This window comes from Pelobates fuscus, chromosome 9 (genome assembly GCF_036172605.1).
Source record: "Pelobates fuscus isolate aPelFus1 chromosome 9, aPelFus1.pri, whole genome shotgun sequence".
Classification (NCBI taxonomy): Eukaryota; Metazoa; Chordata; class Amphibia; order Anura; family Pelobatidae; genus Pelobates; species Pelobates fuscus.
Genome location: NC_086325.1, coordinates 70,297,793 through 70,316,315, shown reverse-complemented (window position 1 = coordinate 70,316,315; position 18,523 = coordinate 70,297,793). Strand labels below are relative to the sequence as shown.

General features: G+C 39.4%; 1 protein-coding gene across 1 annotated transcript in view; it reads right to left on the bottom strand.

Annotated features, from left to right (window-relative positions):
- Positions 1 to 5,011: 5,011 nt before the first annotated feature.
- LOC134572822 (moesin) overlaps positions 5,012 to 18,523 on the bottom strand; it is an 89,413-nt gene continuing 75,901 nt past the window's right edge. Inside the window, exons 9-13 of the mRNA XM_063432058.1 lie at positions 13,187 to 13,317; positions 8,222 to 8,382; positions 7,546 to 7,638; positions 6,498 to 6,731; positions 5,012 to 6,386 (exon numbers count right to left, since the gene is read on the bottom strand). Of these exons, the coding sequence (XP_063288128.1) occupies positions 6,222 to 6,386; positions 6,498 to 6,731; positions 7,546 to 7,638; positions 8,222 to 8,382; positions 13,187 to 13,317 (784 nt within the window). The 3' untranslated portion in view covers positions 5,012 to 6,221. The remainder of the gene's footprint in view (positions 6,387 to 6,497; positions 6,732 to 7,545; positions 7,639 to 8,221; positions 8,383 to 13,186; positions 13,318 to 18,523) is intronic.

Here is an 18,523-nt window from a genome sequence, read left to right as displayed (position 1 = left end):
TTCAAAACAGGCAAATCCACAATAAAGTCCATCGCCACACAGGACCAAGGTTTCTCTGGAACTTCCAGAGGCTGTAGAAGGCCACAAGGAAGCGAATGCGGTAGTTTAGTCTTAGTACAGACCTCACAGGCTCCGATAAAATCCTTAATATCCCTCCGTAACGAAGGCCACCAGAAATCCTTAGAGATCAAGGAATATGTTTTGCGGACGCCCGGATGGCCAGCCACCTTACTCTCGTGAAGGCACTGTAAGAGCTCCAGTTGGAGTTCAGGAGGAACGAAATGTCTAGACGCAGGAGTCAGTCTAGGTGCCAGATGCTGCAAGCTCCTGATCTGATCAAGCAGCGGAGAGTGGATTTTGAGAGTAGTGTTAGCGATAATGTTACACTTGGGTACTATAGAGGACAAAACCGGCTCAGATATGGCAGAAGGTTCATATTGGCGAGACAAGGCATCAGCTTTAGAATTCTTAGAACCAGGCCTATATGTGAGTATGTAGTTGAAGTGAGTGAGGAAAATAGACCAACGAGCCTGTCTCGATGATAAACGTTTAGCCTCCCCAATATAGGATAAGTTTTTATGATCTGTCAAAATAGTAACAGGATGCAAAGTCCCCTCCAATAAATGTCTCCACTCCTTTAAGGCCATGATAACCGCTAGGAGTTCCCTGTCACCAATGTCATATCTGCTCTCAGTACCTGATAATTTTTTGGAAAAGTACCCACATGGATGTAATGGTTTATCCACACCCAACCTTTGGGACAGAACGGCACCTATACCTGTCTCAGAAGCGTCAACTTCGAGTAGGAAAGGCAGTGTAGTATCAGGGTGAACTAAAATTGGTGCGGAAGCAAACAGCTCCTTGAGTGTCTTAAAAGCCAGAAGTGCTTCAGTAGACCAATTCTTAGTATCAGCCCCTTGTCTGGTCATATTGGTGATGGGAGCAATGATAGAGGAGTATCCCTTAATGAAACGTCTGTAGTAATTAGAGAAACCAATAAATCTCTGAATAGCCTTGAGACCCTTAGGTAAAGGCCAATCTAATATGGATTGGAGCTTCTCCGGATACATTTCAAACCCCTCTCCAGAAATCACGTAACCAAGAAAGGTAGTTTGGGATTGGTCAAAGCTGCATTTCTCTAATTTGCAGTACAAGCCATGCTGAAGAAGTTTGTGTAAAACCCTTCTGACCTGTCCGTGGTGAGTCTCAATATCCCTGGAATGTATAAGTATATCATCGAGGTATACAATAACAGTCATGTTGAAACTCCCTAAGAACTTCATTAATTAGATCCTGAAATACCGCCGAGGCATTACAGAGACCAAAAGGCATTACAGTATACTCATAGTGCCCATATCGAGTATTGAACGCAGTCTTCCACTCGTGTCCGTGGTGAATTCTCACCAAGTTATAAGCACCTCTAAGGTCTAACTTAGTGAAAATCTTAGAACCCTTTAATCGATCAAAAAGCTCGGTGATCAAGGGAATCGGATAGGCATTTCTAATGGTTATCTTGTTCAGGCCTCGGTAATCAATGCAGGGTCTTAAAGAACCATCCTTCTTTTTAACAAAAAAAAATCCAGCCCCAGCAGGAGAGGAGGATCTCCTAATGAACCCTTTGTCTAGGTTTTCACGAATATACTCCTCTAAGACTAAGTTCTCATTCGTAGACAAAGGGTATACATGACCCCTGGGAGGCATAGTACCAGAAAGTAAATTAATTTTGCAATCAAAAGGCCTATGTGGTGGTAAGGTATCAGCCTTTCCTTTGTCAAATACCGCCTTTAAATCTAGATACAAGGACGGTATCTGTATTTTAGTAAAGTCGGTAGAGTTATTAAGTGTGTTAACACTACAGAGAGGTGACACTTTCTTTAAACAACTCTCTTGACAATCCTGACCCCACGAAACTATTTCCCCTGCTTTCCAATCTATAACGGGGTTATGTCTCTTAAGCCAGGAGTATCCCAGGACTATGGGAACAGAAGGAGATGAAATGAGTAGTAGAGATATCTCCTCCTTGTGTAGAATACCAGTAGTTAAGTTAAGAGGTGTGGTTTCCCGGAAAATCACAGGCTCAACTAAAGGTCTACCATCAATGGCTTCAACAGCCAAGGGTGTCTTCCTTAACTGGGATGGGATAGCGTGTTTGGTGAGAAAAACTTGATCGATAAAGCTCTCAGCAGCTCCGGAGTCTATCAATGCCATAGTTTCTAAGGTTCCCCTCTCCCAAGTTAAAGAGACAGGTAATAGGAGTCTATGTTCTTTGTAGTTATGAGTAGAGGACAAAATCGAAACACCCAAGGTCTGTCCTCTAGAGAAACTTAGGTGCGAGCGTTTCCCGGACGACTGGGACAGTTCAAACGTAAATGACCTCTGACTCCACAATACATACACAGTCCCTCCCTTCTCCTGTACTGTCTCTCCTCTTCTGACAGGCGAGTAAGGCCTAACTGCATAGGTTCTGAAAACTGTGGAGTTTTGGTTTCAGGACTTTGAAATGATGGCGCTAGTCTAAAGGAAGATCTACCGGTTCTATCTCGAGTGTTCTGCCTCTCCCTTAGACGTTCGTCAATGCGAGAGATAAAGGAAATTAAGTCCTCCAAGTTCTCGGGAAGCTCTCTTGTCGCTACCTCGTCAAGTATTACATCGGATAATCCATTTAAAAATACGTCTATATAGGCCTGTTCATTCCACTTTACCTCTGCCGCCAAAGACCTGAACTCTAGTGCGTAATCCACAAGTGTTCGGTTGTCTTGTCTAAGGCGCAACAGTAATCTAGCTGCATTGACCTTCCTGCCAGGGGGGGTCAAAAGTTCTTTTAAAAGCAGCTACAAAGGCATTATAGTTATAGACTAATGGATTATCATTCTCCCACAACGGATTAGCCCATCTCAGAGCCCTCTCAATGAGTAAGGTGATAATAAATCCCACTTTTGCCCTATCAGTAGGGTAGGAACGGGGCTGTAGCTCGAAATGGATACTGATCTGGTTCAAAAAGCCACGACACCTCTCAGGAGAACCAGCATAACGTACAGGTGGGGTAACTCGGGAATAAGCACCTACAGTAGCTACCTCTAGCCCTGAACCCACAGGAGGAACAGACGTATTACGCATCTCCTCAGGTGGATTAATAGGACGTGATAGCAGCGCCTGTAGTGCTAGTGCCATCTGATCCATCCTATGCTCCATGGCGTCAAACCTAGGATCAGGAGAACCAAGCTGACAATTTGTACCTGCAGGATCCATGGCCCTGTCGTAATGTCAGGATTGGGTCAGGGATCCAACACGCAGAGTACAAAGAGTAGCAGATACGTATACCGGACCTTAGAATGGCCGGACTTAACGTAATACTACGTATAGAATGGTCAGGGACAAGCCGAGGTCGAGGGAACGAGAAGACAGGTAAGCGAGAGACAAGCCGGGTCAAGGATAACAGAAAGACAGGTAAGTAATAACAAAGCCGGGTCAGAACCAAAAGACAAGAGAATACAAGAGCACTGTGTGACTAGGCTGACTAGAACCACGACAGGGCAATGAGTGAATGGGAGAAACAGCGTTAAATACCCTGGATCAGTGAGTAGACCCGCCTCCGACGAGTCCTGACTGGCTTCCAGTCAATTGAGTGACAGGTCGGTCCGGACTGACGTCATGACGTCGAGCACTGTGCGTGACGTTATAAAAGGGGACGGATCCCTCGCGGCCGGCGTGTGAGTGACTAGGAGAGCCGCGAGGGATGGGAGAAGCAGCCCTGCCGGAAGGACAAACTACTAAGTCTCTACCTCTTTCGGAGGTAGAGACCTCAGGTACCCTGACAATTTGGCTTTATTAAACATGAGTATTGCCAATTTTTTCAGGAATTCAGACCATGCAGACCAAACTGGGCGATGGCTGATAACATCAAAGGTCTGTGCATGATGTGAAGCAGGAGCTCGACTGTCGGATTGTACTTCAATCCAACCAAAGGTGTATGAATATGGCAGAGGGATCTAGTGTTCTGTGAAAGTAGGGGCCAGAAATTCAGTTACTTTTACATACACTTCATTTTTTAAAAAAATGCCAACACTTTTCATTACATGCTGCAAAGATTCTTACAATAAAACACATTCTGGTGACTGTTGTCATTTAAGGTATTCTCAAAAATGGATTGATAAAGAACCAGGAGACAGCACATGCAGCCTGTCACTATAACATCAACATACAGTGGCCATGGAGCCAAGGCTGCTTTCTAATGGGTAATTCCCAATTTGTTTTATAACAAGATGCCGCATTTATTATATAGTAAAAAAAATTTAGGCAGATAACCAAAATGTTGTTACTTACGAGAAACAAGTGCAGCCCAGAATCTGCAATAAAATACGCAGTTTATCACTAGAAATAAACCTTGAAATTCAAGATATTGGGACATTTATACTCTACGGATTATGGACTTTATGTTAACGTAGTTTATCACCATTACCTTTGTTTTTGCTACTTTCAAATCATCATCAGTGTGTATTGTTTTTTTTTATATTTTCTGTACATGAAATAGAGACTGTACATGAAATAGAGAGTGTTTTATTGCATATTGTGGAATTTTGAATCATTGAATTTCATATGGGGGTGGGGGTTCTTCCATTAGGCTTCAAGGTTACAGTTCATTTTATGTTCAATTTAGAAGAGACTCTTAAAGACATGCATTTGATAGTGCTGTTGTGCAAGTTAAAATGTTTTAATTTTGCTAGTGTTGAGAAATAAAGCCTTTTTTTCATGAAGGGAAATTATTCAGTGTTCAGGGAACCTCACTGCTCTCATCACAATAGAAAGAAAAAAAAAAAACATTAGATTTTAGGTGCCCCAGCTTGTTAGTCCACCCCTGGTTGTAATATATCACCAGCTGATTGGATTAAACAGAGTAAACAGTAGATTGTATACCAATCTGAAAGGATAAATCCAGGGGGGGGGGGGGGGGGGGGGGGAATAACAGCAGGTTATTTTCAGAACAAAAGACAGGTTAAATAAGACAGCCACATTAGATTCAAAGTCTTTAACATTTTATTGGCACTGAAATAACAGCACTTATTCAGTTCACAACAAAAGAGGGAGGGGAAAAATAGACATAAAATAGACTAACTGGGAAGCTCCCCTGGATTAGTTGGTAAATAATCCAGAACACTGTCCCGATCTGCTGTTAAACCCCATTTATATAATTTACAGCAATAGACTTAAAAAGAAAAAAAAAAATATTAACACTTTTGCCTGGAAAATCAAAGCCAGGAATAACAGGGTTAACAAATATGTCAAAGAAAAAAAAATCTAGAAATATTTGACTTTAATACTGAAAATTCTTTAAACATTGAATTTCTTCCAAAATAACCTCTTTATAATACAGTATACAGTTTTGATTTTTAAATTTCCAGAATACAATCTTCCACTTCCTCTCTATGGTTTACTAGAATGTGCATAGTTATAAAACAAACAAAAAACCTCTCAATAACTAAAGGGAACCCAGAAATACTAACAAAATCATATTAGATAACACAGGAATATATAATACTGGTAAAGGGAGGTGCTGTCAAAGAACTACAACCACCAAGGCAAAACCCTAATAATCTCTTGAAGTAAAGGGTTAAACAATTTGATGGTTTCCAAAGGTTGCCCTGCAAAGATTACAAATTTACTGGAATCATCATACAGCCACATTAAATCATATAATATGAGGAATATGTAACATTTTATATTTTAACTTAAATAGATATGGGCCAAACCTAGAAGTGTATCCATCATAGCAGTAGATGTCTTTAGCACATTCCAGATTTCAAAATTAAAATTTGAGAGGCTACATGATACAAGTTACCAAAAAGAGCATACAAACCATGTTAGAACAGCATGATATAGTGCAATAAAATTATAGAATGAGCTGAAAATATAAAAGGCAGCTTCGATACTTTCTTGATGTCCACTTTGCTTACCAAAAAAAAAAAAAAAAAAAAAAGTGATTAATTGGGAAGATATGGGGGGGAGGGCATGCAATTATTATACAGTTTTAGGAAAAGGCCACAGCTTATAAGGCTTGTAACAGTCTGGTTGAAATAGATTGAGTTTAACCCTTCCTGCACAAGAGAAGGATTCTAAGGCCTGTGATTGTACTGTAATCAAAGCCTGACTGCATAGTGGTGGTTGCAGCTAAGCCATTGAAAGGAAGGACAAGAATGTATACAATGGACAATGATATAGAGGCGTTACATGGACTCAAATTCATCTATACGCTGCTTGGTGTTGCCTTGACGGATCTGGCGAAGGGTCTTATATTTGTCTCTTCCTGCAAGCACATTTTGTGCGTGGAGAAGATCGTTTGCCGTCTTCTTAGTCTCATCCCTAGCATTTGCCAGTTCACAGCTCAATAGCTGGGGAGAAAGAAGATTCCAGTTTAGTAAGTTCCATTTGCAGAACCATAATCTAGACATGCACAGGTGAGTGAGATGGGCTATATATATATATATATATATATTCCTTACCTGTAGATGCTTCTGAACCCGTTCATTTTTCTCTGCCTCCGTGGTGCGATCCTCCTCACTTCGGTCTTTTATTGTGGCTTCTGAACTCAGCTCTGCACTGGCTTCTGCATTGTTCTCATCTTGTTCGTCATCCTGTTCGTTCTCAGCATGAACGGGCTCCTGTACGTGTGGTGTGGTCATCACAAGCTTCAACTCCTCTTTGGTCTTCTCCAGATCAGCCTGCACCGTGTGGGCCTGCATTAAAAATGAAGGGGACGGGAATCAATATTGAGAAGACATACAACACAAAAAGAAGTGTCCTGTTGTGAAAAGTGGTGCAAAGCTGTAAAGGTGGAATAATACCCATGGAATGTTACTGTTGATTCCACTGGTTTCCATTAGGATAGCACCACTTTTGAGAACTCTTATCCACTTGAATTGACTACAGGTGTCCTGACTGAACATAAGAAACTCACAGCTAACTCTCCACAAGTAGCAAAAAATGTTCCTGGTTATTCACTAAAACAGGATTTTTGTGAATTTACCAATTTGGTTGTTTTGGCCTATCCCTAGATTGGTGACTTAAATTGCTTGTTTAACTATATAGGTAGTACATCATGAATTACATAGTTGGAAAATGTTTATTTTGAATAATGGGCATTTAAATGTCTAGGTTTCTCAGATTGTACAATAGTTACAATATATATATATTTTTTAAATGAAACAGACCTATGGATAATTAGATGAGTACATTAGCGGAGCATGACCCACTTTAGATATGTACAAATCAGTAATCCAATTCAAAAAAGTATGAGTAAATATACAGCTAAGTGACTTCAGCAGATTCCAGCTGGGGGGAATCAGAGATCTCCATCCAGAAAAATACAGTGCTAGGAACAGCTAAGATACTGAGCAAAACATACACATACATAATGTACCCATAAACATTCATATGTACTCAAAATGGCTAGTAGAGTAGGACTTTAACATTTTAAGCCCTATAGAAAGCATGTAATTATTCAATTAATATTGTGTTTCACAAACTAAACTTTAACAACTGCATTCTTACTTTATCTTGCCATTCTTTAGCTTCACTTTCTTTCTTCTGTCTGGCAAGCTCCAGGTGACCAATAGTAGAGGTCAATTCTGCCAACTCTGCAGCCTGTAAATTAAAACAAACTATCGTTATTAAGCAGTGCACATATCAGCTACCACTATCAATATAGTCATCCTAAAGACTGACCTATCTACATAATACCTACAGTATTGAAAGATAACTTATCTGTATAACTGTTATGGAACCATGCCAGAGACGTTGGTCCATTCTAAAATTAAGAGTATAATCCTCAAACATTATCCTAATCTGTTCAGCATGCCTGCTACATGGGTTTTACAGAAATTGTGTAGGGTGCTCTGGGAAGCGGATCTCTCCTGTAGATTTTAGGGAACATGATATCATGCAGACCTGCCTACTGCTAAAAAGGATGAGAAGCACTAGACTAGAGCATCGTGTAAAAATAAAATACCTCCCCTTAGTAGGGCTTTTAAAGACGGGGGGAGGGGGGGGGGGTGGAATGGGACAGGACTGGTCTCTGCTGAAAATTTTCAGCTTCTGCAGTGATTTCATCAAACAAGGAACATTTGTAATAACATAACTATCTTTTCATTTTGCATGTTTTAAATATTTCTTCCAATGATTAATGGGAGTATGCAGTGTTCCTTAAATAGTTAGGGAAAAAACATACCAGCTGTTCCTGATTCTTAATTTGGTCCTGTGATTGCTTCAGTAGGGCTTCCTTAGCCTCCTCTGCAGCCAGACGTTCCCTGGCAAGTTTCTCTGCCTCTTCCTGGGCCCTTCTCCTTTCATCCTCAAGCTCCAGTGCCTTCCGTGTCTGCTCCTCCAACTCTGTGGAACAGAACAAAGAAGATTTATTTAGATATTGCTCTACTGTATAAATATTATCACCTTCAAACTGCTTGTTATGCAGGGGAGCAAACTTTCAAAAACAACTGTTTTCACTAGAGTGTCATGGGATAGTGTGTTAGAGTTTAAGGGTAGTGTTAGAGCAACACGAGGATATACATGCCTCAGCTGCGGGCAGCAGACACAAAGTGTAGGTGGCAGTGGGGAGGGGAGAAATGCCACGTTATATCTCACCATTCCCTCCACTGTTGCCAAATGTGCATTTTCAGTGTTAATACACAGTTTCACACCATCAGATATCCATTCAATCTACCTCTACAGTTGCCCTGCCACTTACCTGCTAAAGTCCTCAAATCCCCCCTCTCCCCCCAAAAAACCTGCCTGCCCAGATGTACATGCCCTGGGAGCCAGGCGATACAAATCCCACATCCTTGAATAAGTAGGGAGCTATATAAATGCTAATAACAGTCTTCATAATATAATATACAAAATTGGGAGCATGAAGCACTCATGGATTTTCAATCATTAGGGTCATACACAACACGTGAAGAAAAAAAAAAAAAAAGTTACCTGTGCACTTTCCAAATCCCTATGCATGTTTAACCCTTTAGTGACCAGACTGTTCAATTTTCTTACCGTTAAGGACCAGGGATCTTTTACATTTCTGCTGTGTTTGTGTTTGCCTCTTACTCATTTACTGTACCCACACATTATATACCGGTTTTCCTCGCCATTAAATGGTCTTTCTAAAGATACAATTATTTTAATCATATGATATCTATATCTATATCTGAAAAATTTAAAAAACACCTTTTCTAAATCTGACCCCAAAACCTGGTACGCATCTACAACTGCCAAAAAACACCAGTGCTAAATAGTTTAAAAATTTTGTCCGGAGTTTAAAAATACCCAATGTTAACATGTTCTTAGCTTTTTTTTTTTGCAAGTTATAGGGCTATAAGTACAAGTAGGACACTGCTGTTTCAAAATATATATATTTTTTAAAATTTATCAATAGTGACATTGTAACACTGTTCTAAATCTCTGAATCGCACTTCACATGTAAAATTTTTTTTTTTTTTTAAAGTAGACAATCCAGGGTATTCAATATGGGGTATGTTCAGTCTTTTTAGTAGCCACTTAGTCACAAACACTGGCCAAAGATAGCATTTATAGTTGTTTGTGTGTTCAAAATGCAAAAAACTGGGGGCGGGGCCTGACCGCAGAGCTGAGCGGACGCTGGTTAGAGCTGCTCCTGCTCCTTGCGGCAAACTTTCCTGATTTAAATGCTCTAAACGGACTCCAAACTTGCTGAATGGACCACCAACCAGGAGCTGAAGGCAGGGGCTACACGCGGACACCAAACATGTGGCACCATCTGCAAGAACCCTGGCACGGCAAACCAAGGCCTACCAGAATGGCCGGCACGGGGGAGGCTCCCCCGTCGCCCTCGACGGCTAACAGCTTGATTCTGGGTCCACGGTGGGGATTATCCCGGTCCCAGGAGGGCCCCATCGGGTGTCGGGGCAACAATCCAAGCAGAGTCGATCCAACCCCAAAATGGCGGCGACCGGCCCAGAGTCAATAATGACGAGAAGGGCTGACATCCCTAAATGAGGCCTTCTTGCACAAGCTAGACGAGAGACAGGCTGCAACAAACCCCCAAGTCGAGCACTTACCGACGGCACTGCCTTCTCGCACACAGATCAGCGGCACAACAAGACGAAAACGGCAAGCCGGAAATTGGCGCAGAAAACAGCGCGACACCCCATCGACATCCAAACCCACACGACGCCTGCACCGGACCACTACTAAACTCCAGCGCAGGTCGAAGTCAGCCTCACTCCAGCCTCCACCAACACCCGGCACAAAAATCATGAAGAGCCCGTTCCCATATCCACGCTGAACGACAAAGAGAAACGGAGCTCCGACATACGGCTGGGGGAGACCGGGGCAGGTGCCCCCTACTGAACACTATTTGGCTATCGGGACTTTACCTGACTGGTGTAGGCTGAACTTAGAGCATTCCGCAACCTGTCAGCCACAAGGACGATATATGCCTACCAACCCATTATCACCCAGCGGTACTCTCCTCAGTTTGCATGTCTCTCATATGTTTTCTCCTATGCCTATCCTCTGAGCCCCAAATACATGTATTATGTGCTAGCCTCCTAACCCACAAGCTTCCCCATGGTAGCAAGTAGGGAAACATGGAACCACTCCAAACACCCAGTAGGGCACCAACATCATTGTACAGCAACTACACAGAGTGGTGAACTCTCAACATAGACTGGCCACTTTTAAAGTTTATTATGTTTACAAGTGTAAGGGCACCCTCAAGCACAAGGGAATAAGAAATCGATTTTCCCCCTCCTAGGCTAGACGGGGTAACAAGCTTGACTTTAAAATTAAAATGTGGTAGTGTTCAGGGGCCTCATCCTCCTAGCCTCTCTCGGCATGATTAGCCTATTTCTAGCAACATATTAGCACCTACTACACGTTTCACAAGCATGTATATTTTGATGTTGACATGTACTTTACTCTCGACTATCAATCGCATAACTCTACATATAAGTGTGTCTATAATCATTATCTCTCTTAAAAATGTGCTGTTTCTCTCTGCCACAAATCTTGACATTGAAAAGCCTGTACTCGCTGTTGTGGCGCTACAGGTTCCCATGTTATGTAACCATATGCACATGAAAAAAATAAATAAAAAATACTACTACTAACGCTAACTTTGGCCAGTGTTTGTGACTAAGTGGCTACTAAAAAAAGACTTCATATACTCCATTTGAATACCTTGGGTTGTCTTCTTTTGCAAATGGTATGCCATCGTGGGGGTAATTCTCATTCCTGGGCTACCATACGCTCTCAAAGGCAACGTAACCAATCTGGCAAATTTCAATGTGAAAAAATGTGAAAATCAAGCCATATATTTGACCCTGTAACTTTCAAAAACACTACAAAACTTGTACATAGGGGGTACTGTTATACTCGGGAGACTTTGCTAAACACAAATATTAGTGTTTCAAGATGGTAAAACGTATTAAAACAATGAGATTATCAGTGAAAGTGCCATTTGTGTGTGAAAAATGCAAAAAACTTCACTTTCACTGACAATATCATCGCTGTGATATAGTTTACTGTTTTGAAACACTAATATTTGTGTTCAGATTAGTCTCCTGAGTAAAACAGTAACCCCCATGTACAGGTTTTAGGGGGTCTTGGAAAGTTACAGGGTTAAATATAGTGCAAGGAAATTCATTTCTCTGGATTTTTGGCCTGGCTTGTCAGGCAGGTCCCCCAAACTGCAATCAATAAAATTACTTAATTATGTAAAAATATTACATAAATATGCACGTAGAATTTAAATATACATATTTGAAGTCTACGTGTATATTTATGTAATTATGTATATGGACATGTATATTTTGTATTTATACATATATAACTTTATTCCAAGTGTATTTTGAGAATCAATCTCAAGATATAGATATAGATATATCTGCCTGTCAGTTCAGGCAGTCCCCCTGCAGGCAACACTATGGATGCCCATTGCATCAGGTGCGCTTGCATCTAATGACCATTGGAGTTACTACATAACCTCCATTTATTTAAATATGCATAGAGATTTGGGAAGTGTGCATGCAACTTTCTCTTTGGTTTTTACTATATGTATTGGGGCTGACTTGTACTATGGTCGTTACTGCCGCCCAAGAGTAGTGGGAGTTTGAGCACAGGACTTATTTGTGTGTATTCATACACAACTTGGATCAATATGACTGCATTAGGTGGGCCATAGTTTTAGAAACTGCTTTTAAACACACAGTGAGTTGCCATTTGGAAGGTGCATAATGCAGAAAAACCTGTGTTGAAAGGTCACTTACTGCATTCTCAATTTAAATATATTGCTGCATTTAATTCAAATGCTGAAAAGTTTGCACAAAATGCAAAGCACGTTAAATGTGCTTTTAGCTCCATCAAGTGGCAAAATATGAGAAATGCAAAATTAAAGCTTTATAAAATAAAAGTTTAAACTACTTGCAAGCCCTGGAAATAATTCTGAAGTTTCCGAATGCACAAACCACTGTGCAGATTAACAATTTACATCTTCTATAAGTCTGTACAGATATCAGAACAATTTGTTCCATATGGATATGTTAAAAATGGAAGGGTAAGATATTCACAGATTTTGTTAAAAAAAAAAATTTAAAGAGATAATCAGCATATAAATAATTGAAGGTCTATACAGTTTGCAGTACTTGAATGGTCTTATGTGCATTGCAACGCCCTATAAAATATAGAGTTTGTCAACATATTGCCTGTGTTGCTAAGGACTAAAACACTGATCATCCTCAATAAGGCTGAGAAAATAGTTTATCCGCCGATAGCTTCTGCTGGAGCTAGTACCAAAATGATCATCAATTAAGATCTAACTCTTTGTCCATCAGTAAAACCAGGATCAGAGTAGACAGCATTAGCTTACATTTTAATGTATTATGACAACTAAACAAAAACAAACAATCACCTTGTTGCCAACTTGAAGCCACTTTAATGCACATTGTTATCACTTTAATGATATCAAATGTCATATCTCAGAGTGACCATTCCAGATGAAATTACAATAAGTATACCACACCAAAATCTTCCTAACAAAAGCATTTTTTTTTAAACTGCACTCTATGTTCTAATGATAAAAAAAATAAAAAAAAGGTAAAACCTAAAAATCTATTGGAGAGTTCATGCATCTGACCTAGGTGCTCAACTCAAGTAAACCATTTACCTTCCTGTGCTTTTCTAGTCTGGTCTTCAATTTGTTTCAGTCTCTCCATCAGTTCCTCCTTCTCACGCTCAATCTTCTCCTTTTCCTTCTCTGCCAGCTCTCTCTTTTTCTTCTCATTCTCCAATAGAGCTCTGAAGAGACAGCATGTGGAATGGTTACTACAAGGCCTTAGACGGCAAAGTTGACATTGACAAAGTTGACAAAGTTGACATATTTTGCAATTCATCTCATTTGCTCGTGTCTGGAATACACTCTGAATTCTCAAAAAGTCTATTTTTGTGAATAACCTTGTATGAGACAAGTAGTAAATCGAAGTGTTTGAACAATCGTTCTAGTACTACAGAAGAAGAAAAAAAACACGTCTGAGAAAGTTAGTGCTTTCAGTCTTACATCTGAAGTGTTCTCTCAGAGTCCAAAGGGTTGTTTAAAACTTGAATTTTATGGTAATAGCCATTGTATAGTGGAAGTGAAATTGTATGAAACCAGAAAAGAATATGCTGCCTACATTTTCATACCAGTGTGCCAAAGTGACCTAGCTAAGAGAATTCAAAACAATGCCCCAGGGAAATAAATGTTGAAATAAGGTGGACATGGGTTTTGAGGGTTACATGCTTAAATAACGTCATGCTTTCTACATTCACATTGGAAGGAAGCTTAGAGTTGCCAGATTGTAGACTGTTAGGAATTTGACATTTGTGTGTGTTTGTCTTATGATAGGCAGCTGTCCCAAAACACTGATGTATGGCCTGCAAATTCATCAGGGAATACAAGTTTAATAATGTAATCTTCAAAAAGTATGTCCTAAGCACCATATCTGAATGGTTATGGAACATTTTGCAAGTAGGATAATAGGGCTAAAGGATCTAAATAATAGGCACAACATAGGATACGTGTACACATATGACATTTGTAAGTTGGAAAGAAAACCTGACGTAATTCTGGCTGGAGTGGGGAATATGTAAAACAATGGCTGTGACAATTTTTATAAGACTAAAAGGAAAAATCTAAATGATGACAGATATATGCAAATAAGACTCCTCTGCTTTTAAAAATTAATAGTAAAACAAATTGTTGCTGTGAAATTAATTTACATGAGATAATTACTCTCACAAAAGTAGAGCTCAACAATAAAATGTGCAAAAAGCACAGGTGTCCAAGGGGACTATCAGGGACACTTTATTTTGCATTCTCTTTTAAAATTTAGAGGTATTCCAGTCTACTTGGCAGCATATTTGTATACGTATGAACTAACATATGAGATTGCACTTTAACTGTAACTGTTTGCACTAACAGATAATGGGGATTTCTGGGTTAAGGATGTGTAGTAATGTCAGCTCATTCACAAAAGCTAGTTCCAATGATGTCGAACAGATTGTTTAGGCAGGGAGCAAAAATATTGTAAATGTTTTGAATCTGATTAGACCTGTCTTACGAGAGTCCGCAATTTATTAACAGAAAAGGGCAGCTCCATCTGCTTCAAAATAGTGTCTAAAAGTATCAGACAGATGGCTAGAAGAAGTTAATAATCTGCATCGTGGGCACATGAATCCTTATATCATGCTGTAAACGGCAGAATAACATTTATATCATTACAATAATTCAAGTGTCTAACAGAAAGAAAATGAATACTTTGGAATTTTTTTTAAAACTCTTGTGTTAAATAAAATGTCTCCATTACCACTGCTTAGTGAGCTGGACATATGTCCCATAAGAGAAGGCTGAGGAGTTCTCAAAAAGAATAGTCAAAAGGTTACCATTGAAAGGCTAGCCATAACACTGGCACTTTTTGCTATGTGTGTACTTATGCTCACACAAGGACACAAAAGTGTGTGCTGAAATGCTGGCTTTTATTGTAATTTTCACTGAATGGAACAGGAGCACAAAAACCAATTAACAACAAACAGAAGATAAATCCTCACCAAATTCTATAGTTTTATCAACCAACTGGGTGTAAGGATTGTTTAAGGATTCAGGGATTTGTTTCCTGCCATCATCACATCTGTAGAACATTAAGAGACTTAACCTATTAGATATGCACGAACAACAGTGTTGAAAACAACTTACAGGTTTGTTTGCATTTGAAGTTCATATAACTAAAAAGCATTATCCTCGCTCATGGGTGTTTATTCATTAATCCATAAAACTGAGACTACTGCAAATAATAAGCAGTTCGGGTTCTTTCCTGACTAGGGTTCTCTTATGGTTTGCCAACCATCTCCTTACCCGAAGAATTGAGCTATTTATGGCCTGACTCTTGCGGATTCAACCGGTTGGGAAGAATAAGCAAACTGCCAAATGTTTTGCCAATTCACCAATTTTTTTATAAAAGCCAAGGAATTATTAAGGGATAGTTTCAATAGATCTCTATAAGTGGCAACGAATCAAAAGAATAATACTCAATTGTGATGTATACCATATGTGTTTCTTCTCAAACTATGTTGTATAATGCTTAAACCCCTTAATTGCTAAGCACTAAATAATATCTTAACACACTTTTATGTTTACTATTTTATCACTGCAAACATTATGCTCAATCTTTAGATATATCTATGTTAAAGGTATCTATGAAATATCACTTAATTCATGATAGTTTATTTATGACTAAATGCAAGCCTTACTATTATGGGGCACTGTAGTTGAATGTGGTGGCTGATGGGTACAATATTTTTATGAGGCAGGGGCTTCATTAAGAAGGGGCAAATGGGGCAGCTGCCACGGGCCCTGTTACTCCTAATGGGCCCAAAGCAGCTGCTATTTATGGGCAGCAGGCCTGCACTCTAAGGGGGCCCAACGGGTGGCCCCTTGCACTTAGAGCTACCCATTGGGCTTTTATCAGCAAGGACCCGGTCAGGCACTGTGCCCCTTGACAGCGCAACTAGACCCCTTGATTTTAGGCAGCCTGGGTGGAAATGAAGGCGTGTTACTTACTCCCACCTAACTCAGCCGTGCGGGAAGGAGGAAGGAAGCAGTGTGGAGGGGGGCTGGGCCAGACCCGGTGGAACCCAGGGAAGCACCAAAAAGGTAGGAAACTGGAGGGTGGATATCAAAGTGTAGAATGTGAATGTTTGAGTGTGTGTGTGTGTGTCTATAAGTGTGTGTCAGTATGTCTGTCAGACACTAACACACACTCATCGAAAGACATACTGAGTGGGTATATGTCAGTATGTCTATCAGTTTATTTGTCTGAGTATGTGTGTGTGCGCGCATCAGTTTGTCAGTATGTATCTGTGTGTGTCAGTGTATATGTGTCTTACTATATTTGTCAGTGTGGGTCTGTGTATCTGTATGTTTAATATTTTTAGTATTTTAACTTGCAAACATATTCCTTCTTGTTATTTGTAGATTGTTATAAATTTTAAATATGGCTTCCGAGCACACAAAATAGCTGTATTAAGTTCAGAAAACCCAACAATTCCACCCATTTATTCTGTAAGAATAACAAAATCACACAAATCAAAAGGGTTACTAACATCCTATTCTTCGTGAATGCTCATGGGTTCAAAATATAGGACAATCACCTCCCACCTCTAGAACACATTTGTATACGGCATAATCCTAATGTATTAAACAAGTATCTAAGCAAAGTGAAAAAGTTAAAAATCACAGCTTTAGAATCATCATTCCCAAAGATCTTATACATTTTATGTATCAAATGCACCCTGGTGGTGTTTCCCTTGAGGCCTGTTACAAACAAACCTCCCATTCCCAAGTGCCCACACATTTAATTCACAGGAATACAATCGATCTCATACACACAGTCAGTCACTCTCTTTCACACACAATCCAATGCAGCTACATGCTAACTCAACCCCCTGCACTAGGGGAGTCTGTTAATCTCTAAAGCTGACCCTGTAAATAAAGGAAGCCACCAGTTTTTGGAATACATGGCTGTCTATGTGTTCCTCCATAACAACTGAATAGACTTCACTCAGAGGGGCAGAAGTGAATGCTATTGCGGAGTGTGGGACACTTCAGAGAAAGTCTTTAGGATAAATTCAGATCTGGGACACCTAGAATAATTGCTAGTAATAATTTGAGAGGATTATGGTCCTCTTAAACAGCGTTAATTCATTGTCACATACTAAGGAATTGAGCAAGGAACAACAAATATAACGCTTGTTGATGAATAGTCACAAGTAGTGTATAGCTGTGATAAAGTACTTGAAAATGTTTTATAAAGCGTATAATTGCTTCCTCTTGATAAAAGTACCGTATAAAGTTTGTCATTTTTAATATTTTTGTAACTATCCGGCACTGTGCCAATGTAAAATACTTTGTATAAATTCTGTTGTAATCTGCACTATTGTCCAAGCTAGAACCATTTAAATTTTAGTTGTCTTGACATAGACCCCTAATCAAATTTTTTGGGGGGGTCTGGGATCTATGCCAGTTTGCTTATAATTGCCCTAAATATATGTAATAGTGTTGTCTGTCAGGGGGAATAACTTTATTTTAATTGCTTTCTCTTGATACACGTGCTGTGTAGTTTTTCTTCATATGTTTCGTTTATGCAACACTGCTAATACAAACATTTTGTTTATAATTATTAATAATATTTATTAAAGGGACAGAAGATGGAGATAATTTTCTTCATTTACTCTCTGCTTTTCTTGCCGCGGTTATTTAAGGAGCGCATACATAGATGCTTTACTTTTGTCAAAAAATATTTTTGGGGATTTTGTTCTAGAATGGATTTTTCTATCTATACATATCCACTGATATCTTTCCTGGAAAGCTTGTCAAGGTGCTGGCACCCCATTTCACCCCCTTCTTCGTAATATAACTTTAATAAATAAAGTTGTCAGATTGCTTTGATAAAGTCGCCTAAATATCTACATCTCCACTTTCGTTCTCCTTCCTTTAGTTTGTCATTAAAGAAAGCAAAAAAAATAAAATAAATTTAAAAAAAAACAACAATTTAAAATGTAAAAAAAGTGTGAAAAGACCATTTACAGAAATTTGAAATCATAACCTTGGATATGTGCTTGACAGGCCGTTATTCTTTTCCTACTAAGATAGTTTATTTAATATGGAGAAGGGATGGCTGTTTCTGGAATGGAACACTGCAGAACAATTTGCCAAGCCTTTTCTTTTTGACAATCTTTATTTTTCATTTTGCGTTGTACATATACGTTAAAGAGCAAAGGTTCAGAATATCAATATCGATAGAAATTATTGCTATTATACCTCACGAATGTCAATAAACAAATATATACATGCATGTCATTAGAAAATACACTTGGTAGTCAAGAGTGCTAGTTCAGACAAAATTTTCAGCTTCTGCGGATGAGTAATTACACATTGCGATGTTAAGAGGAGCCGAGGTATAGTGAACAG